We start from the raw sequence: 26,618 nt of genomic DNA on the forward strand, positions 1-26,618 counted from the left end.
GAAAAGATGAATACATCATCTGCAAACAAAAGATGAGATGGACTTATTCCATTTCTTGTAACCATAGGAATAATTGTTTTCTTGCATACCATTTCAGATAAATTCCTACTCAAGACTTCCTCCATGATGATAAATAAAATGGGAGATAGAGGGTCTCCTTGCCTCAACCCTCTACCCACAGAAGAAAAACCACAAGGTCCACCATTAACAAGAACTGAGAGTTTTGCTGATTTGAACAAAGTATGCAACCAATCACACCACCCAACTGAATAGCCAAATTTTTGCAAAACTTTAAACAAGAACTCCCAGCTGACCGAGTCATATGCCTGTGATATATCCAACTTCAGACCTACATTTCCACCTCTTATCTTTTTCTTCATTTCGTTAACTAACTCTGAATCCAATAAATTTGCTCTTGTATGCATCTACCCTTAACATAAGCAGCTTGTTGAAGAGAAATCAACTTAACCAACAAAGTACTTAATCTTGCTGTAATTATTTTTGTAAAGATTTTGTAGCTTACATTGCTTAGCCCTATAGGTCTGAACTGATTGAGAGATCTAACACCTTCAGTTTTAGGCAATAAAAACAAGAAATTAGAGTTCAAACCTTTAGGAATGAATTTCCTATTCCAGCAAAATTGAATGGTATGCACTACATCTTCACCAATTATGTGCCAACAAGCTCTATAAAAGCATCCTGAAAATCCATCTGGGCCTGGAGAACTATCAGGATCCATATTAAAAATTGTAATTCTAATTTCCTCTTCAACTGGAAGTTTATCAAGCATGTCTTGATCTTCTTGAGTGATAACTTCTGGAATTGCATTAAGTAAAGAATCTTCTATTGAAAATGGATGAAATGCAAATTTTTCCTCATAATTCTTAACCAAAACTTCAGCTATCTTTCCTTGATCTGATAAAATATTGCCATTTCCATCCTCAATCTCACTAATAAAATTTCTTCCTTGCCTTATCTTCAAACTTGTGTGTAAAAAAATGGTATTAGATGCTCCCTCTTTAACCCATCTTATTCTTGCTTTTTGTTTCAACAGGGTATTTAATTGAACTTCTTTAGAGTTGTACTTATTTTGAGCATCAACAAGAGTGTCAAGAATATCAATGTCAAATGGATTAGCATCTGACATAATCATTGCATCTTTGACTTGAACTTCAGCTTCTTTTATTTGAACATTAATATTACCAAAAATACTCCAGTTCCGATCATTTAGAACTTTCTTCAACTTTTTCATCTTACTTTGAAACACAAAAGCTGGATCTCCTGTAACAACTTCAGACCAGCAACTTTGAACAACTTCCATAAAATGAGGATGAGATAACCAAACTTTCTGAAACTTTTTTGGCACATTAAGTGGTTTTGGAATGTTAACACAACCTCCTAATAAAGGAGCATGATCAGAAGCTACCCTTAGACCAACTTTATAACCAATCACTATATTTTTGCAACTAAGCTTGATTAAAAAACCCTCTGTCCAAGTTACATATTATATTCTATTCCTACCTTGCTGACAATTAGACCAAGAGAATTGCAATCCAGACTTGGGAGCTTGTAGCAGTTCACACTTATCCAAACAATTAAAAAAATCCATCATTGCTCTTCTGCTAGGTCTTCTACCTCCTTGTTTTTCTTCCAATGAAATGATTGCATTGAAGTCACCAATGGCTAACCAAGGTTTTTGCATTGCACTAATTGCTTCCATTTCATCCCATAAAAATGTTCTTTGCATTGAAGTCACCAATGGCTAACCAAAATATACTTTATACAGTTCACTCCATCAAATCCATGGTGAAGCAATGCTCTTCAACTATTAAGTTGCATAAAAAAAATCACATGAAATTTGGGAACCACCTCAACTTAATCAGCTTAAAATTAATTTAAATGCCTCTTTTGATGATGAAAATCACTATTTTGCCATTGGATTGATTATTCGTGACTCATCAGGGCACTACAGTGGAATCAGGGGCAAATATTTCAATGGAGGAATAGATGCAGAGCAAGCGGAATGTCTGGCCTTGAAAGAAGCTATCATAGCAATTTGGTCGTATTGATTTTCACATTAGGCATCTGAGAGATCAGTTATCTACTATTCAAGATCTACGTCATAGTGATGATACTTATTATAAAATATATCTCACTATAAAAAGGCTAAAGCATTGGAAAAATATAGAAGCTTATTTCTGGCATAAAAAATCTGGAGACAGTTGGTTGAAAGATATAGACAACAACACGGCTTATTTTCATAATTTGGCAAACAGAAGGAAAGCTCGAAATCATATATCAGCTTTAAAGGATGAACATGGCCAATGGCATAATTCACCTAAGGAGTTGGAATATATTTTGACTTAACACGTTTCTTCTATTCCTCAGTCTTCTAATCCAATTCTTTCGACAGACTCCTTTAAGTTCATTTTACCAACAATTACTCAAGCAGACAATGAATCTTTATTATCTGTTTCTGATGGAAATGAAATATTAGAGGTTCTTAAATCTATGCCTAGTTAGAACTCTTCAGGACCGGGTGGATTTCAGGCAGGGTTCTTTCTAAAGCAATGATTTGCAGTTGGAGAAGATGTGACTAAATTAGTACATCAGTTTTTCATTATAAAACAAATGCTCTCTTCAATCAATCACACAGTTACTTGTTTGATTCCTAAAGCTAGGCATTCATCTTCACTAAATGATTACAGACCAATTGGCATGTGTAATATCATCTATAAAATAATCTCAAAGATAATAGTTAATCAAATGAAAACTATAATGGATAAGTTAATCTCTCCTACGCAAGCTGCGTATCTTCCGAAAAGATACATCAATGAAAACATTGTGATGGCTCATGAGTTAATACATTCTATGAAGAAGTTTAAGAAGAAACAAGGTTTGGTAGCTCTTAAATTAGACGTCGAAGGCGTTTGATCGAATAGAATGGGCATTTGTGGATTACATGCTGAGTGTTATGGGATTCTGTCAAGAATGGAGAACCATCATACATCAACGTATTTCAAGTACAACTGTTTCCATTCGTTTGAATGGTAATCTTTGTAAGTCTTATACTCCAGCTAGAGGTCTTAGACAAGGGGACCCCCTGTCCCCTTATCTTTTTATCATCTCTATGGAGTATATTACAAGATCACTTTTAGATGCATAGGTGAACAATAAATTGCGTGGAATTAGAGTTGCAAAAAACTCAATTTCCATAAACCACTTACTTTTCGCGGATAACTGCATCTTGTTTTTTCAAGCTGACAAGGAAAGTATGAATCAGGTAAAAATTTGTCCGTAAAATTTTAGTAATCTTTCAGGAAAAATGATTAACTTCTCAAAATCATCAGCGTTCATTGCAGGAAATATATCTCAACAAGCCAAGCAATCCATTCTAGACTAACTAGGAGTCAAGAAACTTTGTACTTCAGACAAGTATTTAGGCTTTCCTATTCTTCTGGGAAAGTCGAAAAGTTACTCTTTCAAATATGTTAAAGATGCTTATGAGAATAAATTTCAGGGTTGGTTCTCTAAAACACTTAACCAAGCTGCAAGATCAACTTTGGTCAAGTCAGTGCTGAATTCAATTCCTTCTCACTATATGAGTAACTTTAAACTCCCGACAAACCTAATCAAAAAATTAGTCTCAGCTCAGAGAAAATTTTGTTGGGGTCATAAAACAAAAATAGAGGCCTTAATTTAATTGCTTGGAATTCTTTATGTACTTCTAAAGATGTTGGAGGTTTGTCATTCAGGGACTTAGAGCAATTCAACATAGCTTTAATCACCAAACTTGCTTGGAGGATGTGTGCTGAGGAAGATAAATAGTGGGTTAAAATCATGAAAGCTAAATACTTACCTTATTGTAGCTTTATTCATCTTCAAGAATCCCCAAGTATTTCTTCTTGGATTTGGAAGGGAATAGAAGTAGGTCTACAATATGTCAAGCAATTTCATATATGGGAGGTTAGAGATGAAAAAAAATAATTCAGTATGGTTAGATAAATGGGTTATAGGGTTGAATACTCCTCCAACTCCTAGAGACACTTATCTAGAACCTGCAAGGATAGTTTATGTTTCTGATCTAATTTTAGAAGACCCTAGAAGATGGAATGAAGAATTAGTTTGGTCTTTATTTCCAGATGAAGTGGAAGAATTAATTATCAGAATGCAACTAGTTCAACAAGGTTCGGATAAACTTGTATGGGAGCCAAATAGAACAGGAGAATTTTCAGTTAAATCAACATATAAAGCACTAACACATCACAGTCATGCCAATTCTAGTTATGCCCAAATTAAGTGGAAAGGTATTTGGAAATCTGAAGCGCCACACAAGGTTAAATTGTTCATCTGGAAATGTCTTAGTGGAATAGTTCCAACAAGAGTTAAACTACATTCATATAATCCAACCATTGAGGTAACATGTCCTAGATGCTCTCAATCTGCTGAAACCTTACAACATCTTCTCATTGAATGAGATCACTCTAGGTTAATCTGGTTATCAATGAATATTAATTTGGCGACTCTGCAAGCACAACAAATTAAAGTCTGCGACTGGATTGCTAGTTGGTTTCAGACAAATTCAACTTCTTCAATTAATTTAGAGGATAGACAATTATGGATTCTGACTCTCGTGATTACATCTTGGACATTGTGGAAAAACAGATGTGCTAAGGTTTTCGAGAAAAAAAACCAAAATATACTTTATACAGTTCACTCCATCAAATCTATGGTGAAACAATGCTCTTCAACTATTAAGTTGCATAAAAAAAATCACATGAAATTTGGGAACCACCTCAACTTAATCAGCTTAAAATTAATTTAGATGCCTCTTTTGATGATGGCAATCACTGTTTTTCCATTGGCTTGATTATTCGTGACTCATCAGGGCACTGCAGTGGAATCAGAGGCAAATATTTCAATGGAGGAATAGATGCAGAGCAAGCGGAATGTCTGGCCTTGAAAGAAGCTATCATATGGGTCAGAGAAAGTGGTTTCAGCAATGTGATCTTGGAAAGTGACTATCATACTGTTACAAACTCTATCAACACTGTTAAATCTTTGGTTCACTTGATGAATCAAGGCCTTGTAGATGAAATAAGGCATATGTTATTTTCTGCTTATAATATTTCGGTAAAGCATGTAAAAAGATCAGCAAATACTGCTGCTCATGTTATAACAAACTTCTCGAGGTCTGACAGACTATCTTTTGCTTATGATCAAGATATCCCAGATAGATTCATAGATATAATTAGGGATGATCAACAAGCCTGTCAGCTTAAGCTATGTACAAACCTTAAGTTATAATATATTCCTTGTTGGTTTGCATCAAATAAAAAAAAAACATTGTAAAACCATCCATTCACAAACCCATCTTTAATTTCTCATCCTATTTTCTCTATACTATTATTATTATTATTTTCTTTTTTCTGTTTTTTAATTTCTCTAATTAACTAGTACAACCGTTGTCACGGTAGAAGGGCCGACTGAAGAAGAATCTGAAGATGGTGTTTGTCTGCGACTACTTTCACCCCGTTTCAGAAAAAGTGATACTTTTGCTCAATTTCAGAAAAAGTGATACTTTCGTTGTGTTTCAGAAATTGTGATACTTTAGCTCAGTTTCAGAAAAATGACACTTTTTCTGAAACGGAGCTAAAGTATCACTTTTTCTGAAATTGAGCGAAAGTATCACTTTTCCAGAAACGGAAAATTAGTCGATCCATAAATCAAAATATGGTTGCATGATATGTTATGCATCCTTTATGGTAGTTTGCATAATGGATATGCATTCAATTTTCGAAAATTGTGCCTAAAGTGAAAGTATCACTTTTTTGAAACGGAGGGAGTACATTTTTTTTGAAGCATGTAGCATACGTTTTATTAGTTGTAACGGAAAATTAGTTTATGCATAAACCAATATATGGCTACATAAAGTATTATGTATCCTTTGTGGTGGTGGTTTGCATGGATGTATATTTAATTTTCTAAAATTATGCCTAAATGATAAACACTTCCGAATTTTTCATAAAATTTCCAAATTTGATATTGTTGTTTGTACTCGTTGCGAAGATTTTTTTTATAAGCTTTCCAAAGAGATAAAATTTGTAAAATTCCAAGGCACGAATTTTTATATATGTTATATTAAAGTTTACATTCCAATTATACTCTAAAAAATAGGATACACAAGGAGTTATAGTAATTGGACTGAAAAGAAGGGACAATTTTGTCTAGTGAAAAAGTAACCATGGACATGGAGATTTTCAATCTTTTTATCATATTGGACATTTTTGTTAGGTTTCAATTTACAAAAATATGGCCACAAAAGGGACTCCCTCCCTTCGAGCCCTCCGGTCGGTCGCCCCAACTATCTCATCCAGCCTCTTGAACATAACAAATTAGTAAATTAGATCACTAAATAAGGAAGAATAGGGTGCAGAAGAAAACTATTGGAAAAGGAATAGGGTGCAAATAAGGAAGATAACAAATGAGATCTCATTGATGCTTGGAACAAGAATTAAACCAAAAAAACTCCACGATTGATAAACTTAACATTACACTGATGGATTTTCTTTATGATGAAAATATTTTTCTTTTTTGTGATAAACTTAAAACTCCATTGCGAAAATTGAGAGGTTCAGAATCTTAATTTTCATTGATGAATATTTTTTGTAGGATCGAGCAAGAGAGAGGAGAGCACACGCGGAAGCAAATAAACGATTACATTGATAATCAGTTTGGTGTACAATTCTTATGGCTCAATAGCCTACTTATAGTCTCACAAAATTGACGATCACTCAAAGTACTTTCCTAATAAAAACAAACTCTAAATAAAGCACACTTTCCTAACATAACACAAACTCTAAATAGAACTCTTCTAGAACTCTCTAGAACCGGCACGACTTGCTTCGATTTCCAAATATGACACAGTCTGTCAACAACGTATGTTGATCCACCCTGACGTGTCAACAATACTTGTTGATCCATGCACTGTGTCAACAATACTTGTTGACCCACGAAACAAATAACCATATCTTGGTTTAACTTCCAACATCCTCCCTTAAACCAAGATATCATTCAACGAGAATTCCGTAACCATCTTCTTCCATTGATAAACGTTTGCACGTCCTCGTCTTTTATCATTTTCTATTCCTCTTCTTCCATTGATAAACGTTAACACGTTCTTGTCTTTTATCATACCAGAATTTCGTCATCATTATCAAACTCAATTCACAAACCAATCTTATTCACATCAATCATCAAACACTCACTTCACATTCTTCTTCATCGCAGCGGAACACAAAACTTAACAAGCTAGAAACACCTATTTGTGCTCTATTCAACTTGCTAACCAAACACAAAACAAAATTCTTTGACTCATAACTGAGCATTTTAGCTCACCTTCAACTTTCTTCACTGAGCATTGCAGCTCAAACTCAACACTTGTTTACCCATTTCACTCGCAGGATTTCCACTCAACTCTTCAAATTCCACACTGGAATTTCTTCACTTCTCTAGCCAAATACCCACTGGGGTTGCTTCACTTCTCACAATCACAACCTTGTGACGTCTTTTCTCTTCAATCTCCCATCACCACCTGGTGATTACTTCTCTTTCTTCACAATCTTGCTGTTGTTTCTTCTTTTATTCTTTTCTTATTTGTTTCTTTGTTCCAGTCACGATGTTTTTACGAAACCTTCACACTTCTTTTCAAGATTCTCTCACAATCTTTCTTTTGTTACGCTTATGCCACAAGCAATAACTAACACAAAGTCTGCCATACTTTGTAGGTTTTCCAAGTTTCTCTCACAAACTCTTCAATCACACTTTAATCTTCCAACATGTTTGAGCTTAAACTCCTATCATCCTCCCTTAATCTCAAACATCACCACCCAACTTTCTTTGTCATTCTAAGTTTCTGAATTCGATCAACTTCATCAAACTGTACCAGCCTTTCTTGACTGCAACACCAACTTTGATCTTCTTTTGCGTCTATTTCAAATCCATGACTTAACCCTTTGAATCAACCACTCACCCAAAGATTCTTTAAAAAACACAACCAATGCTCTGCCACAGCAACCCTTGTTGTTTGCAACAACACCTTACACCAAACTGTCACACTTATGCACTGTTATACCCTTTTGTCACGCCTCCTGTCACACATTGTGACACTCTTTCTTCTGTTACGCTACTGTAGCACTTCTCCACCAACTGTGACATTACTTTAGTAACACTTCTGTCTCTTCAACTGTTACTTTTTTTTTAACGACCGGTTCTTACCTGATTTTAGGGTTGTGAAACCCCATGTCTCCAACGTCGCTATTAGCTTCACATCAACCACTGTATCCTTGTCTTGTCAGCACATCATCTTCCTAATCACTGAAGCATCCATCTCTCATCGTGTTTTTCTTTATCATGATCAACTGAATCATCAACTTTCAAAAAACAACAATTTTTCCTCCCGAGCTATTTAGTTCCCTTCTCAAGTTGCTTGTTTACTCAATCAAAATTCCATCACCAAGATCGCTATTCTTCCCTGACAGTAACTCCATTAATCACCGTCGATAACACATCACCATAAATCACGAGCAACAGTACCATCCTTATTATCACTCACTGCCAATATCTTCACGATCAACAGTACCCTCAACCTTCAATTTAGAAGCCCTAACTTCTTCTCTGCTCAAACATGTCCTTCTTCGTCTTAAGCCAACAATAATTTCTTTTCTTCTTCTTTATCATCTTTGTTCAACTGGAGCAGCAACAGCTCTATCTCTGTATGTAACTTCTTCTTGCAATTTTATCATCACCTGCACTTCATAACCTTGAACAGCAAGTCAGCAACAACCTCATACCTCCGAGAACACAACGTCACTGCCAACATTGAGTTTTCAGCATAGAATCCTATAAGTACCAAACTCGAGTTCTATTGCTAGCTCAAACTGTCACTCCATCAATCAACAACAAGCCTATCTTCTTCTCCTTCAACCATCAATCATGGAAACAACTCAACTACTCAACACCACAGCAACGATCTTCCTCTTTCTTTGACCTAGTTTCCTTAGTGGTGACATATTGAACCCACAGGACGTGATTCAATAGCCAACAAACGCTTCAGCAGTAGAACTACGATCTAGACCAACTCAGCAACACGCACACACCAACACAGCTTAACAGCAACAAAACAATCCTCCTTCACGTGACTTTCTCTTAAACCCTGATCTCACGCCTTCTTCCCAGTAAAAACCAAACACAACAACAAAACTTCTTTTCTCTCCTTCTCCTCTCCCTTCCTCTCACCTTGCTCTGATACCAAATGTAGGATCGAGCAAGAGAAAGGAGAGCACAGACAGAAGCAAATAAACGATTACATTGATAATCAGTTTGGTGTACAATTCTTATGGCTCAATAGCCTACTTATAGTCTCACAAACTTGACGATCACTCAAAGTATTTTCCTAATAAAAACAAACTCTAAATAAAGCACACTTTCCTAACATAACACAAACTCTAAATAGAACTCTCTAGAACCGGCACGACTTGCTTCGACTTCCAAATATGACACAGTGTGTCAACTACGTATGTTGATCCACCCTGACGTGTCAACAATACTTGTTGATCCATGCACTGTGTCAACAATACTTGTTGAGCCACGAACCAAATCACCATATCTTGGTTTAACTTCCAACATTTTTGATAAATATAAATAGAAAAGAAAAAAGAAAGCAATTAGTTAAGAACACCAATAAAAGGAGGAGGAAGGTGCACTCCCGTTATACAGGGAGATTTTTCTCCTTCCAAATCTTAAGTTACTGTAAAGACCCGCAAGCTTGTCAACGATATTAGACCGGTCAAGACTCGATTTAGCGATAATCAAGTGACGAATTAGCCGATAATAACTCGATTAGTTTAACACGAACGTTATTTGATAGGAATTAATCTAACAACGATTTAGATACGAAATTAGTATCATTGAATAGGTCACGAAAAGTTACGCAAAATGGACTACTCGAACGAGTCATTCGGATGCCGATCGGAAAAGATATCATCAGATCAGTATGAATGCCAAAATGGTTTTGTCTTGAACAGACTGGGGCTACCCTTATCAAATTCAACGAATGTTCGGTAGTTTTTTTCCTTGGTCTTGTCTGGATTAAACCGAGAATATAAATTATTTTCTTCTTATCTTCTTTTTGTTCTCGTTTTCTTCCTTCTTCTTCTGCTCCTCTCTGTTCTTCCTCTTTCTTCTCTGATAATCTTAATTCAGGGATTGAGTTTGATTTTAGTCGAGTGGATCTTAGTCAACGTAGTATGTGGATGATTTGAGAGTAAGGATGGAAGTATTGTAAGTTTGTTTAGCGCTGAAAGATGAACTGAATTAAGGTTACACTAGTACAAACCTTCACATAGGCCACGTTTTTTGGTTTACAACCCAGCCACGTTTCGGGTTATTTGTGTGGCTACTTGTCATCAGTATAACTATAGCCACGTTTTGTGTTACCATGTAGCCATAGTTCACCATTTGTTCATGGGTTTAATCCTAAACCCATCAACTGCAGCCATAGGGTATCGTTTGGTCATAGTTTTCAGTTTAATCCCATCACATGTAGCCATAGATGCCTATATGGCCACATTAAATAATTATGTATGTGTCGAAAGTGTAGGATGGCAATAGCCACACCTATTAATCCGTGGCGGAAAGAGGATTTATTTAGCCACATTGGTTTGTTTATGTGTCCATAATATATGCTATAATAAAGTTTTTTTAAGGTTTCAGAGAATATTCTGAAGGAATCTTACCTGTAAATGGATCGTTCTTACCAAGTTTCCGACTTACAGTAGTCCACTCCCGGCTAGGTTTCGATCTCGGAGCCAGTGTATGGATATAATATGCCAGAACAAGGTTTATTTAAGGTTTCGTGGAATATTCCGAAGGAATCTTACCTGTAAATGGATGGATTCATCGTTCTTACGAAGTTTCCGAATTATGTAGTCCACTCACGACCAGGTTTCAGTCTCGGAGACAGGGTATGCATACAATATGCCAGAATAGGGTTTTTTTAAGGTTTCAGAGAATATTCTGAAGGTATCTTACCTGTAAATGGAGGGATTCATCGTTCTAACCAAGTTTCTGACTTATAGTAGTCCATTCACGGCCAGGTTTCGATCTTAGAGCAAGGGTGTGCATATAATATGCCAGAAAAGGGTTAGCTTAAGGTTCCGTAGAATATTTCGATGGAATCTTACATATGAATGGTTGGATTCATCGTTCTTACAAATTTTCCGACTTAAGCTTGTACGTCATAATACCACATTTGAAGTTCGAATCGATACTAAGCTTCATATTGATCGATTTCGATGATCCATCCTGATAAGTTTGAAGTCATAACCCTCATGGAGCTTCTTGGTTCATAGTTTGTATGTCGTCATACCACATTTGAAGTTTGAATCGACACTGAGCTTCATATTTATCGACTTCGATGATATATCATGCTAAGTTTGAAGTCAGAACTCTCCTGGATCTTCTTGGTTCATAGTTTGTATGTCGTCATACAACATTTGAAGTTTGAATCGACATTGAGCTTCATATTTATCGATTTCGATGATGTATCATGCTAAGTTTGAAGTTAGAACCCTCCCATAGCTTCTTGGGTCGTAGTTTGCATGGCGTTATACCACATTTGAAATTCGAATCGACACCAAGCTTCATATTGATCGATTTCGATGATGTATCATGCTAAGTTTGAAGTCAGAACCCACCAAAGCTTATGGTTCATAGTTTTTGCATTGTTGTACCACATTTGAAGTTCATGACCTGTATGACTAGTCAAAATTGCTTCATGACCTATGTGACTAGTCGAAATTCAAACCGGAAGCATAAAGAGAAAGCACAAAAACACAAAGACAAAGCACAAAAAAAAAAAAACACTTTCTTATTTTTCTGCTTCATTCCCATATATTTTTCGGATTTTTTTTCATATCGAAAGTTGGTAATAAGATCGAATCGACGAGTTTGAACTAGCACAAAGAAAAATACACGAGCTTCTCAATCCGTATGACAGTCTTAAATCAAATCTTGGCCATCCAAAGAGTTTCACAATCCGCATGACAGTCTTAAATCAACTCTTATCGCCGTTCAAATTCTTTTACATATAACCAAAAAAAAAAAATTCTCCCATTTTCCGTCTCTCACTTTTCCCTCATCTCTTCCGCCTCTCAAACAAAGAAAACCCTAACTCTACCAAAAAATTTTTTCCAGAGAAACAAATCGGCTTCATCTTTATTATTTTATCATCTTACGATTTGAAGAACCCTGATCTCTCTTCTTTTGTTTTTGATGCATAACCCTGAATTTGTTTGAAATAATGGGAGTTCAGATAAATAGGAACATGGGTTTTCCATGACTGAGTTCAGAGAAGCACAATAAGGTGATAGTAATTTGATTTATATTTTCAATCTACGTTGTTTAATTGGATTTAGGGTTTTATTGATTTTTTTATGAAACGATTTTAGGGTTTAAGTGGTGGGATATGATGTTTTCTGTTATTGTTTGTGAGGATATGAAGTCTTCTTCTCATAAGATCAGACAGTTAATTCTTCTTTTTCAACTGGTTTTTCTGCTCCTCCTCTTTATTTCGTTTCGATTACTTTTATCTTTACACCTCATTTGTTTGTAATGGTTCGATTTTGTTTCAATTTTTTGGGGGTTTTCATCATAATGAATCCCTAGGTTTTATAATTGGGTTTTTCATAATATAGATGTTTGATTTGGTGTTTTGATTTAGTATTTGAACGATAGTGTAACAGGTTTAGTTTTGTTGTTGTGATTCGATTGAACATGGTTGGTTCTTGATTCAACAGGTCAATTCTTATTAAGAGATTGGGTTTGTTTGAATTCGTATTACATGAGAAGAATCAAGAGATGGGGTTTGTTTGAATTCTTATTACATGAGATTTTGTGTAAGGGTTTGATTGAATTGAGTCCTTACGTAAGGGTTTGAGATATTGATGCCATGGGTTTGTGGTTGTCGGGTTATGAATCTGAGAAGATGCGATATATGATATACACACAGCTACAGGAAAGAAATGATTGAGTTGAATCCAAGTTGCAGGTGGCTTGAGCAGCTGATGGCCTTGAAAAGTTGGTTTGCAGGTAGGTTCTAGCGGTGCTGAAGAATGAATTTGGCTAAAGCTGATACTGTTGTTTGGTTGCAGTGAAACTGCAGGTGTGTTTCAGTGAGCTTGATGGAGATTGCAAGGGGCCAGATGTTGCTACTGAGAGCTTGTCATAATTTCAGGCTAGGCTTGTAAGCTAAGCTTGAGCTGGTGATTGCAGAGAAAAGGGTTGTTATATGCATTTTTGATGATGTTGCCGAGCAGTGTCAAGAAGCTGCTCTCAAGTAGCACCATATAATAAGGTTAAATTCTGAATGTTGAGATTTCTTTTTATTCAAATCTATTTAATTTACTTTTGCTGACACGGATATTATGATACTTATCTTCCTATTGGAGGCTTGCAATGATGAGAATTCAGATTTTCGCCAGGTTCATTCTTTACTGAGTCCTGTTGCAGTTTCTATCTCTTCTTTATATATGGATCTCATATAATATGAAATACTATCTTCAGGCTGCTGTATATGGAGTTGGTATTTGCATAGAGATTGGTGGAGCAGCGTTCAAACCTCTAGTAGGAGGTAACTTACTTTTACTGCGCATTCTATGAACTATTGGCTGTGGGTTCTTGATATGAACAACAATAATTGTTGGTATAAAGATATATAAAAGCGTACCGACTTGTATTCATAATTTTCATTACAGAGGAACTTTCCAGGCTAAATGTTGTGATTAGGCATCCAAATACGCTATCTATGGACAATGTTATGGCGTATGACAATGTTGTTTCAGCTGTTGGGAAAATATGCCGGTACCATCGAGACAGTATTGATTCATCTCAGGTATTAGTTGCACTTGAGGCTCATATTCTTGGTTATTCGCCTTCATAACATGACTTTTCAAGCTCATATTCCTATATGCACTTCTCAGTGAAAAGGAATTTGAGTTCCTTCTTCTAGCATGATGATTCTTAATTAAGATTATGGAAGAGTCTGGTCCTTTTCGTATGATATCATCCTTCTTTGCTATGTTTTTATAATCAATTTTTAGAGTTGCTGATGCCTGATTGTGCTTTTTTTCCAAAAACTTAAATCAGCTATTTTGTTCGACTCATAACTTGAGTTTTATTTACCTAGACCAGTTATCTTTGTTATACAGAATTGGTCAGGAATTCAGAAACATAACATATGCATGTTCTGTTGTTTGGAAGGTTGTCCATGCATGGCTAAGTTGCTTTCCAATCAAGGGTGATCTCCATCATGGTGTCATACTGTCGGTCACACTAAGATAATATTAAGCTTTGGTTCGAACAAAACTAAGTGTAACTTTATATCTTTATTTATCCTCTTACATGATAATCACCTAATTTAGATTTTACCCTCTTACATGATAATCACCTAACTTAAATTAATTGTGCATATACATGCCAACACAACTTACTCTTTATCTCTCATCGTTAATTTTGAAATAAAAAATTAGAGCGCATATAGATTCATATGATATAATTTTCTTTCAATTTGTTCAGCTAAAAAACAAGTAGTTTGAATTCTGCAGGTCTAAAGAAGATCAACAAGGACAAGGATGAATCCCTGTTTCAAGCTGAAACTGTCAATTGTCAGCTGCAGATCACTTGCTTGATCCTTTGAGTGGTCAGTTCTGAAGTGTGCTGTCTATACAAAACATCCGCAAGGTGCAGGTGGAAGGTCAACTACCTGAATGCTTATCTAGGTTATTGACTGGATTTTCTTTTTAATGTATCATTGTACAAATCTGGTCTTATTTTGTTACACCCTAATAAAGGAGAAAATTGCAAGAGCTCAAGTGTTGGAATACTGTCACATTTTAATGGTTTACATTTTAATGAATGCTGGTATATTTTAAGATTCGATAACTATTGAGATCTTAGACTGGTTCAATTCTAATTGTAGTCTTGATTAATTTTTTATGGATGGTTATTTAGGTGAATTTTGCTACAAATGATAAAAGAGGGGGCCAATAGGTCCGTGAAGATAAATTGGGCGATAAAAATTGCAATTTTTTCGAGTGACTAAAAGCTAATATTTGCCACGTTGAATACGTTTTGTGTCATTTTATAAAAGTTATCGCCATGGTTTGTGGTATCCTATGTGTCCAAAAGGTGAACAATAGCTACATTGAAAACACTTGATGTGTCCAAAAGGTGAACAGTAGCTACATTGAAAACACTTGATGTGTCTTTCGAAAAAATTTAGCCACTGTGCTACAAAATTTTAGTAGCCATAACTTATTAATTGGCCATGTAAAATGTTTATCATGTGTCCAAAAATATGGATGGCCATGGTACCATAGATTAAACGTGACTACAAATCATGTATTATACATGTTAAATTATTTTCCGTGTGTCCAAATGATAGAGATGGCCATGGTTGAGAAAAATTAGTGTGACTGCAACTCATGAATTGGCCATGATAAAATGAATTTTGCGTGTCCAATTGATGACAAAGGCCACGGCTATAATAAAATTCACGTGAATTTAAGGTAAACTTTAGCCATATATAATTAAATTGTGTGTCTATAAGGATCCTATGGCCATGGTGATAGTGAAAATGCTTAACTACAAAAAAAATATTGAGTACCATATAGACACGGTTTTAGAGTTATGGCCATGGTAAATCATATTTTATAGCCACTCAAAGTTTATGTAGCCATAGGGATACCTTTTTGTCTCGGCACCTGATGCCACATTTTTGGAGTGAAAAAAATCCATGACCAAAAGCCTATGGACACGGTGATTAAGTGTGGCCAATGTGAAGATTTGTACTAGTGTTATATAGTCGATTCAAGTTCCGAAGATTTATAAGATAATTTATGAAGCTATTGTTGATGAAGAATCATGGGTAGTTGTTTAATTGAAGTTCCGAAGTTGATTCAGTGAAGGATTGGTGAATTAGGGTTTGTGATAATTTCTAAAGAGATTAGGAAGATAAAATTGAAGAACGGGTTTTGAAGATGATGAGGTGAGTAAGAAGATAATGAGGTTAATTTGAAGATTTGTTTGCAGAAAAGACCGATTTGGAGATTTGCAGAACTAGGGTTTTGTTCTAGGGTTTTCTATTAAGTTGATTTAAGGAAGATGGAGTTCATATCATAATGAAGAGGTATGAATCGAATTAGAGGAATTGTTATAAGAAGACTTATCTGGTTGAGCTGGTTATTTAAGTTAAGAAGGAGATGTAGATGAATTGAGAAATTACAGATGCACAAAATGAACTATGGTGGTGGTTTGAGATGGTTTATGGAATTGAGACAAGTAAAGAAGAATTCAACCTCAAATGCTTGATTGAATCCATTCTGGGGTAATTGTTTTGCTTAATTGATTTGGAAGAATTATTCCTGTTCATTATTGAGATTATGTGAATGCTTATGAAGTTAAGAATTATGTTGATATAAATGGAGTTGTGTTGATTGGGGTTTAAATTTATTTTGATCTACATGGGTTAGTATATGTTGAAGAGGAAAATTAGATTTGTCCTGGTTATGTGGACTGAGATGAATTGATGCAGTTTTAGTTTAGATGAATGTGTAGGTTTCTTCAAGGTGGAATGAGAAATTAAGGTTTAAAGTTAATCTGCACAGGGTGTATTGACCGAGCAGATTACGGGTGAGATGAAGATGTGTTTGGATGTGGAACTATTATAAGTGGTGGTAGTGATGTTGCTTAACTGGTTGTTGGGGTTAAGATACAGGTTGAGCTTAATTGAGTTGGTGGGTTGAGTATGGTCTGGTGCAGGTGGATGGAATAGAGAAATGGTAATGGTAGTAAGTTAGTGTAGTACTGTTGGACTGGATTGTGTATGAATTAACTGTTGGGTTCATTATAAAAAGTTAGAACTAGATATGGTGTTGTTTGTGATGAATGATTAACTGCAAGTGGCCGGATGAAGTAGATTTGCAGTTGCAGGTAAATGTAATGAGTTACAAGTAGTGGTGGTATTGAGTTTTAGTTGTAGCTGATCTGAAACTGATGATGATTCAGTTTAGTGGAACGTGTTGCTAAAAGCTGCAATTGCAGGTAATAAGAGTTCTTATTTGTAAATGAAATTCAATGTTGTTTTGTATTTGAATTGAAGTTGAATTGTTAAACAAGAATATGAGAATGTAAGAAACATAGTTGAGGGTTTTCTGCAATAGAAGTTGCATATTAGTCATCCCAGTAAGATGTTTGTTTAGCTGACTAGTTTTGCTGACTCAGTTAATATGACTGAGTCGAGTTGAACCGTTAACCTGAGTTGAATCAATTTGACTCAGAGTGACTCAGTGAACCTTGGACTCAGTTGACCAGGACCTTGACCTTTGACTGATGTTGATTGTTAGTTGAACAATTTGACCGTCTTTGACCATTAATGATCGTTAGATGGACCAGTCTTGGGTGTTGGGCTTGTTTCATAGACTTGGGCTTAGGACTAGTTACTCTAGATTGATATTTGGACCCCTTATAGTCCGAATTAACCTTTGGTTTATTCTACAAGGTTATAGATATTCACAAGACTTATCTAACAGACTATAAAACCAATCCAATTCAATTAGTAACCTTAGATATGTTAAAGATAGATAATAAAATGGTGTAGAAGAATAAATGGGCTTGGAACCATTAGTTAGACTTGTCTTAATACTGATGTGATCCGTTTCGGCTAGATTCTTAGAGTTCTTGTGTGATTAATAATTAGTTTGTATTAACAACGATCAATTCAAAGGATGAACTAGTGGATCTCGAGGTAGGCGTGGCTTGTCGTCAAAAGAGGTGGGAATACTTTTAACTCTTTTGTGATTATTGTTGTTTTCTTTTACCAAAGTTCATGTTTAACAAATTCATGCATTGTCTGGTTGTGCTTTCCCTGCATTGTTTAACTTTTATTTACAAAAGTTATGTTATTTCTTTTAATCTTTCCATTGCTTGGAAAGGAATTGTAATGCTTTGTTTGTATTTATGAATTGTTTGGGAAATGAGAATTTCCATCTGTGGTGTATAGGATATTTCTCCTTCATTTATATCTACATGAATTCGAGCTTTTATGCAATCACTAGGTGTTGTACGAGTCACCATATAGCTATATAAGTTCGGGACGAGTCACCATATTATATATTGTTTGGAAGGAGTTAGTTCCATATACATGATTGTTTACCTATGTGATTTGGTTTTGTTTAGTGTTAGAGAAAACATGAATCGTTTTCAAATCATTTCAATGATTGCATGAAAGTTAAATGTTATTCCTACGGGGCACCCCTTTTAGGGATGATGTGCTCACCCATTCCCACTTTCAGTTTCAGAGACAGATCAGAGTTGCGCAGCGGAAGCTTCGAAGAGTTGATTTCATTAGATGGATAACTTCTACTATGTTGATTATATTGCATATTGTATCTGTAAACCTAATGACTATTGTATATGTATCATTTGAGAGGACTTCTTATATATATATGTTTCAGAGCGGATTAGTTTTGGGTTAAGTTTTGTAGCACATTTCTTAGTTGAATGACTAAGTATATGATTTGATTTCTAGTGCCTCTATTTTTAGTTAATCTCTTGGATTAGTCAACTGCTAGCTTTGCGGGCGCTACAGGGTTGGTATCAGAGCTCACTATTAGATCTTATATAGGAAAACATAGAATTAGCCAATGTCAGTTTAGTGAAATAGATTAGTTTAGAACTGGGTTGGGTTGTGAGATAAATCTTAATTCACTAAAAACTATCAATAATTAAAATAATTATTTGATTAATTGATTTTGTTTGTTTGATTGATTGTTTGTATATGTAGTGAAGTAAAAATTGTAGGGTACACCTACTACTTTAGCTAATAAGGGTTTGAGAAGGATTAATCTAAAAAAAAAAGTATGACCACGTACACAATCCAACACTAGAAGAATAGTGAGATTAATATTATTGCTAAGAAAATAACATAGAAAGTTATGGAGCACTTTGACTTATATGTAGGATCAACAATTTATAAATACGTAAATGTTAATAATATTTTGGGACTTAATAATTTTTGTAAGAGTAGTTAGAATAATAGTTCAACCATCAATGTCAGTAATAAGATATTATATTAGTAATTAAAGATGATAATAATAGTATTATAATTTTTAATAAAGTAACGCTAGCATTTATCAATTAGTATCATATTGAACTTAATTAAACCAAAATTTCATTAAAGATATATAACGATAAAAATAATAATTATAATTAAATAGTTATGGGAAATTATTAACGCATATCTACGTACGGTTAAATTTTGTAGGATTATATGCAGAAGTAGGCCTGGTCTGGACCCTCACTTTCATTTCTAGGCCACTTTTTTTATTTCTTGCAAAACTAGGCAAGTTAAACGGATTCCATCCACTTTAACCATCTCGGTCAATTTATCACGTTGACTTGTCAATATCTTGCCAAAATATCATATAGGGATATCTCATGGATATGGTAAAATTACTGAAATAACCTTTTTGTACGTGCGTCACTGCTTTAGTGATTCTCGTCCATTTCTTCCTTCTTCTCTCTAGTTCTCTCTGGTTCTTCTAAATCAATTTTTTCTTCTGCTAAAATCAAGAGATAACTTAGGGGTTTTTTTTTCTAATCAAACCTAATTAACATTAATGGTGGATGTTTAGAAGAGATTTACATTTATTCCACCTGCAATGGTGTTTCTAGAGCTATAGTATGTGTTTCTAGAGCTATACTAATGGTTTTGTTCAAGGGAGCATCTATATTTGGAGAGGATGTCACTGAATTGTTGCACGGAGCAACGACGTCGAATGATTTAATTTCCGGGGCATAACCAGAACCTGCTGGAGGGTTGATTTCGGGTTTGTTGGGTATTGGTCTTACCAAGTTTCACATTGGGATGCTCTGCTTGATTGGGAACTGCTTTTGTATGGCTGTTTATCTATCCTTCCAGGTATTTAGATGTTTCACAATGGGATGTTCTGCTTGATTATGGTAATGGTTTGCTTAGATGAACTAGTAGGTGGTATTCTCACGAACTGAAAATGGAACACAACCTGTTCACAGAATTTTCTGAATGACGAGAACATAGAATGGATGGAGACATCTATTGTATACTTGAGAGCAGCAGGTGGTATTCGCGTTTAATTGGGGGAGGCATTTCTACGTGAATTCGAATAGGAGGAAGATAAGAAGTTTTGGAGGTAATTAAAGGAGATATGTGGCATGAAAATAAATGGGTTCTTGCATTTGAATGAACATGGAATTTGGTGTTTGTGTGGTGAAAATTGTGTTAGAAGGCAACAGAGAAGTGAGAGTTTTGTGGTTATGTTGATGAATAAGAAGATGGGTTGCTCAAATTGAGTTTGAAACCATAAGATTTTTTGATTTCAGAAGGATGTTTGATTGATTGTTAGTGCAGAGAAAGATAGCGTTCGCTGCAGAAAGGGTGGTTCATGTCGAATACAAGCTGAGAAAGGGGTTTCAATTGTGGTTGTTATGAATTTATTACAGAATTAGAGTGAAATGGTTATTGTGGAGGTTGAGATCGATGGGATCTGTGCTTCGGAGGTTGAGATTCAGAAGAGGTTGTGTAATTTAAGAACCAAAATTGAGACAGAGATGAAGAAGTGGAAGTTGGGTTTCAATTGAATTGAGAGATCGAAAAGGTGTTGGTTGTTTGACCTTGAAGTTAAGAGAAGGATGTGTTGTAAGAGAGCTGTAATGATGTTGATGTGAAATAGGTGATGGTAGAATTGATTTGAGTACGATGTTGTTGTTCCGAGCAGTATCTGAGAGAGGGTTATGTTGCTCAGAAATGTGGAGAGCTGATGGTTTGAGAGAGATAATGGTTGTTACAGAGGATCTGGAGGCACTTGTGGAACTGCAGAGTGGTTGAGGTACTGTGTTAATTGAATGAGTGCAGTTTATAGTGAATTGGTGGGTAAGTTTGATGGCTGAAGGGATGAGCAGGTGGAGTTGTTGATGCAGTGCTGCAGGAGTTGCTGCTGTGTGCATCACTGATTTCAGCTAAAATTGCAGGTATATTGCAGCTGCAGGAATTGATATTAAAAGGCTGGTTGATGTTGGAGTTGTGTTGCAGAGAAGTCACAACTGGTGGTAAATGGGTTTGTGTATTGCGTCAGAGAATGTCAGATCTAAGAAAATGGAACAAGCAAGAATTGGCTTTTGTTGTTACAGGAAAGTCTGTGGAGAATAGTTGTCTTGTGTTATTGAATTGAGTAGGAAGACAAAGATTATCATGCTGGGATGGTCGAAAGAACTGAAGCAGTTGAAGTGCTGCAATGTACAAGTAGTAGTAGGTGGTGTTGCTAGGTGTAGCTGGGAGAACAAATGGTGTTATGAGTCTGAGATGGAATTGCAGGGAGCAGGTGTTAGCAGTGATGTTGCTAGGTGTAGCTGGGAGAACAAATGACAGGGAATTGGTCGTGATTACAGTACATACATGGGTTGAACTGAAACCGTTCCCCGATTTAAATCAGTGACACGGACTCAAATCATCGATTCAAAGGACTTCAAAGGAGGAACTGAGTTAAATCAATGATATAACATTAAATCAGTGATACAAAGGACTTTTAGGTCTTTTTAGTTACACCTAACGGTGCTAACTTTCCATCCATCACTTTTGGTCAAAACTTGCCTAGTCTAGCAATAAATTAAAAAAATGGCCTAGATTTGAAAAGCACAAAAAAAACAGGCCTATTTTTGTAAAAAGCCCAATTTTGTAAATGAAATTAGTTACAAATTAGAAAAATACGTTTGCGTTTAAACTAGATACTTAATATGATACTTATTAGGCGTTGGACGTAAAAAGATGATGATATAATATACAAAGCAAAAAGACTTAACTTGTTAGTAACTTTGTACCAAAAGTATTTTTATTCTAACAAATAATTTAGTAAATCTCTAAAATGAAACAAGTATACATGAGGTGGAAGTAATAGTATTCAGATGTTTAGTATAACATTAGAATTGAAAGAAAATAAATTCTTATACTAATGGGATATAATTTACATTAATAACAAAATCGAAAGACTATTAGGATATATTATGATTTTATGCGGGTTCAAACTTAAACCATAATATATTACCAACGTCAATATTTAACAAGATATAGAATACAGATTCAATATGAATAAATAAAATCTATTATAGCAATCTTTACGTGAATGTAGAATTATATTTAGAAAATTAAGGCTTAATATACCAATTGGACAATTAACTGAAGAATAGTGAGAATAATAATATAGTTGATAATAGTAATTGAATAATTAGGCTAGTAGGAAATTTATAATAGAAAATATTGGAAAAATTTATATAAAATATTACAGTACAGTTAAAATTTTCAAATATTATAAATTGGAGTAAAATCGAATTGGGATTACTAGTGGTAACTAAATTCAGATGACTAAATTGGTTAAAATGATGTGCACTATATATATATTTTACGAAGTAAATTTATCAGACTTACAACAGTTATGATAAAAATTTAGGACTAATTAATCTTAATAAAATTAACACTTAATAAATCGTAATAAGCTTGAACTTGGTTAATCCAGCACTGGGGATTAGTGAGGTTGGTAATTCTGATGTGTTCGGGTGATACTTGTTACTTAGGGAGGCATTGTCATGCATCGTGAACCTAGACAGGGCAACTGCATTCTTGTATCACTAGGCATAGAAGGAAAACTTACTTCTAATAGTGAACTTATAGATCCAGAATTTTATTTAGAAACTTATGGAATATTTTCTCTTGTAATTAGAACCAGTAACTTACTGAAATAGAAATTAGTGTAGAGAATTTAAATTTAAAAGTCATAGTCTTCGTTATAGAGCTTCATATAAGAAACTTAGACTTCCCTCTTGGATAGAACTTAAATCAGTATAGTTGAACCTAGAGCCACAAATTTTAGTAGTATAAAGCCATATGCGTTTGTGCTTTGTTCATGTTGTTTTCGCTTAGACAAGAGATGGGATTTTTCTATAAGGTGGGGATTTCTGAAGACCAAAAGGATGGTTTGATTTTCGAGGACGAAAATGAATAAGGTGGGGAGAATGTAAAGACCCGCAAGCTTTTCAACGATATTAGACCGATCAATACTCGATTTAGCGATAATCAAGTGACGAATTAGCCGATAATAACTCGATTAGTTTAACACGAACGTTATTTGATAGGAATTAATCTAACAACGATTTAGATAAGAAATTAGTATCATTGAATAGGTCACGAAAGGTTACGCGGAATGGACTACTCAAGCGAGTCATTCAGATGCCGATCGGAAAAGATATCATCAGATTAGTATGAAGGGAAAACTGGTAATTTTGTCTTGAACCGGCTGGAGCTACCCTTATCAAATTCAACGAATGTTCCGTAGTTTTTTTCCTTGTTTTTATCGGGATTAAACTGACAAGATAAATTATTTTCTTCTTATCTTCTTTTTCTTCTCGTTTTTTTCTTTCTTCTTCTGCTCCTCTCTGTTCTTCCTCTTTCCTCTCTGATAATCTTAATTCAAGGATTGAGTTTGATTTTAGTCGAGTGGATCTTAGTTAGCGTAGTATGTGGATGATTTGAGAGTAAGGATGGAAGTATTGCAAGTTTGTTTAGCGCTGAAAGATGAACTGAATTAAGGTTATATGGTCGATTGAAGTTCCGAAGATTTAGAAGATAATTTATGAAGCTATTGTTGACGAAGAATCATGGGTAGTTGTTTAATTGAAGTTCCTAAGTTGATTCAGTGAGGGATTGGTGAATTAGGGTTTGTGATAATTTCTAAAGAGATTAGGAAGATGAAATTGAAGAACGGGTTTTGAAGATGATGAGGTGAATAAGAAGATAATGAGGTTAATTTGAAGATTTGTTTGCAGAGAAGACCGATTTGGAGATTTGCAGAACTAGAGTTTTGTTCTATGGTTTTCTCTTAAGTTAATTTAAGGAAGATGGAGTTCATATCATAATTAAGGGGTATCAATCGAATTAGAGGAATTGTTGTAAGAAAACTTAACTGGTTGAGCTGGTGATTTAATTTAAGAAGGAGATGTAGATGAATTGAGAAATTACAGATGCAGAAAATGAACTATGGTGGTGGTTTGAGATGGTTTATGGAATTGAGACAAGTAAAGAAGAATTCAGCCTCAAATGCTTGATTGAATCCATTCTGAGGTAATTGTTTTGCTTAATTGATTTGGAAGAGTTATTCCTGTTTATTATTGAGATTATGTGAATGCTTATGAAGTAAAGAATTATGTTGATATAAAATGGAGTTGTGTTGATTAGATTTAGATTTATTTTGATCTACATGGGTTAGTATATGTTGAAGAGGAAAATTAGAGTTGTCCTGGTTATGTAGACTGAGATGAATTGATGCAGTTTTAGTTTAGATGAATGTGTATGTTTCTTCAAGGTGGAATGAGAAGTTAAGGTTTAAAGTTAATCTGCACAGGGTGTATTGACCGAGCAGATTACGGGTGAGATGAAGATGTGTTTGGATGTGGAACCATTATAAGTGGTGGTAGTGATGTTGCTTAACTGGTTGTTGGGGTTAAGATACAGGTTGAGCTTAATTGAGTTGGTGGGTTGAGTATGGTCTGGTGCAGGTGGATGGAATAGAGAAATGGTAATGGTAGTAAGTTAGTGTAGTACTGTTGGACTGGATTGTGTATGAATGAACTGTTGGGTTCATTGTAAAGAGTTGGAACTAGATATGGTGTTCTTTATGATGAATGATTAACTGCAAGTGGCCGGATGAAGTAGATTTGCAGTTGCAGATAAATGTAATGAGTTACAAGTAGTGGTGGTGTTGAATTTTAGTTATAGTTGATCTGAAACTGGTGATGATTCAGTTTAGTGGAATGTGGTGCTAAAAGCTGCAATTGCAGGTAATAAGAATTCTTATTTTTAAATGAAATTCAATGTTGTTTTGTATTTGAATTGAAGTTTAATTGTTAAACAAGAAGATGAGAATGTAAGAAACATAGTTGAGGGTTTTCTGCAATAGAAGTTGCATATTAGTCATCCTAGTCAGATGTTTATTTAGCTGACTAGTTTTGCTGACTCAGTTAATATGACTGAGTCGAGTTGAACCGTTAACCTGAGTTGAATCAATTTGACTCAGAGTAACTCAGTGAACCTTGGACTCAGTTGACCAGGACCTTGACCTTTGACTGACGTTGATTGTTAGTTGAACCATTTGACCGTCGTTGATCATTAGTGACCGTTAGATGGACCAGTCTTGTGTGTTGGGCTTATTTCATAGACTTGGACTTAGGACTAGTTACTCTAGATTGATGTTTGGACCCCTTATGGTCCGAATTAACCTTTGGCTTATTCTACAAAGTTATAGATATTCACAAGACTTATCTACTAGACTATAGAACCAACCCAATTCAATTAGTAACCTTAGATATGTTAAAGATAGATAATAAAATGGTGTAGAAGAATAAATGGGATTGGAACCATTAGTTAGACTTGTTTAATACTGGTGTGAGCCGTTTCGGATAGATTCTTAGAGTTCTTGTGTGATTAACAATTAATCTGTATTAACAACGATCAATTCAAAGGATGAATAAGTGGATCGTGGATCTCGAGGTAGGCGTGGCTTGTCGTCAAAAGAGGTGGGAATACCTTTCACTCTTTTGTGATTATTGTTGTTTTCTTTTACCAAAGTTTATGTTTAACAAATTCATGCATTGTCTGGTTGTGCTTTCCCTGCATTGTTTAACTTTTATTTACGAAAGTTCTGTTATTTCTTTTAATCTTTCCATTGCTTGGAAAGGAATTGTAATGCTTTGTTTGTATTTATGAATTGTTTGGGAAATGAGAATTTCCATCTGTGGTATATAGGATACTGCTCCTTCATTTATATCTACATGAATTCGAGCTTTTATGCAATCACTAGGTGCGGGACGAGTCACCATATTATATATTGTTTGGAAGGAGTTAGTTCCATATACATGATTGTTTACCTCTGTGATTTGGTTGTGTTTAGTGTTAGAGAAAACATGAATCATTTTCAAATCATTTCAATGATTGCATGAAAGTTAAATGTTATTCCTACGAGGCACCCCTTTTAGGGATGATGTGCTCACCCATTCCCACTTTCAGTTTCAGAGACAGATCAGAGTTGCGTAGCGGAAGCTTCGAAGAGTTGATTTCATTAGTTGGATAACTTTTACTATGTTTATTATATTGCATATTGTATCTGTAAACCTAATGACTATTGTATATGTATCATTTGAGAGGACTTCTTGTATATATATGTTTCAGAGCGGGTTAGTTTTGGGTTAAGTTTTGTAGCACATTTCTTAGTTGAATGATTATGTATATGATTTAGATTTCTAATGCCTCTATTTTTAGTTAATCTCTTGGATTAGTCAACTGGTAGCTTTGGGGGCGCTACAGTTACCCGCGCAGAAGTTTGATCCGATTTGATGACTTAAGAGCAACTGCAGTGGTGCGATCGAAACCAAAGACCAAATACCAAAAAAAAGACCAAACTTTGGGTTTAGTCCGTATT

At 35.0% G+C, this 26,618-nt stretch overlaps 1 protein-coding gene and 1 long non-coding RNA gene across 2 annotated transcripts; one reads left to right on the forward strand and one right to left on the reverse strand.

The window, feature by feature from the left end:
• Positions 1-388: 388 nt before the first annotated feature.
• Positions 389-1,720, reverse strand: LOC113351464. The gene is made up of 2 exons (XM_026595444.1): positions 1,522-1,720; positions 389-1,398 (listed from the first exon to the last, which is right to left on the reverse strand). Exons 1-2 carry the CDS (start codon positions 1,718-1,720, stop codon positions 389-391), a joined length of 1,209 nt encoding a protein of 402 aa, XP_026451229.1.
• A 21,837-nt stretch (positions 1,721-23,557) lies between these two features.
• Positions 23,558-26,443, forward strand: LOC113353617. The gene is made up of 2 exons (XR_003361419.1): positions 23,558-24,981; positions 26,207-26,443. It is a non-coding gene; the product is annotated as an uncharacterized LOC113353617 (long non-coding RNA).
• The last annotated feature ends 175 nt before the right edge of the window (positions 26,444-26,618 follow it).

The sequence above is a fragment of the Papaver somniferum genome, chromosome 2, assembly GCF_003573695.1.
Source record: "Papaver somniferum cultivar HN1 chromosome 2, ASM357369v1, whole genome shotgun sequence".
Taxonomy (NCBI): Eukaryota; Viridiplantae; Streptophyta; class Magnoliopsida; order Ranunculales; family Papaveraceae; genus Papaver; species Papaver somniferum.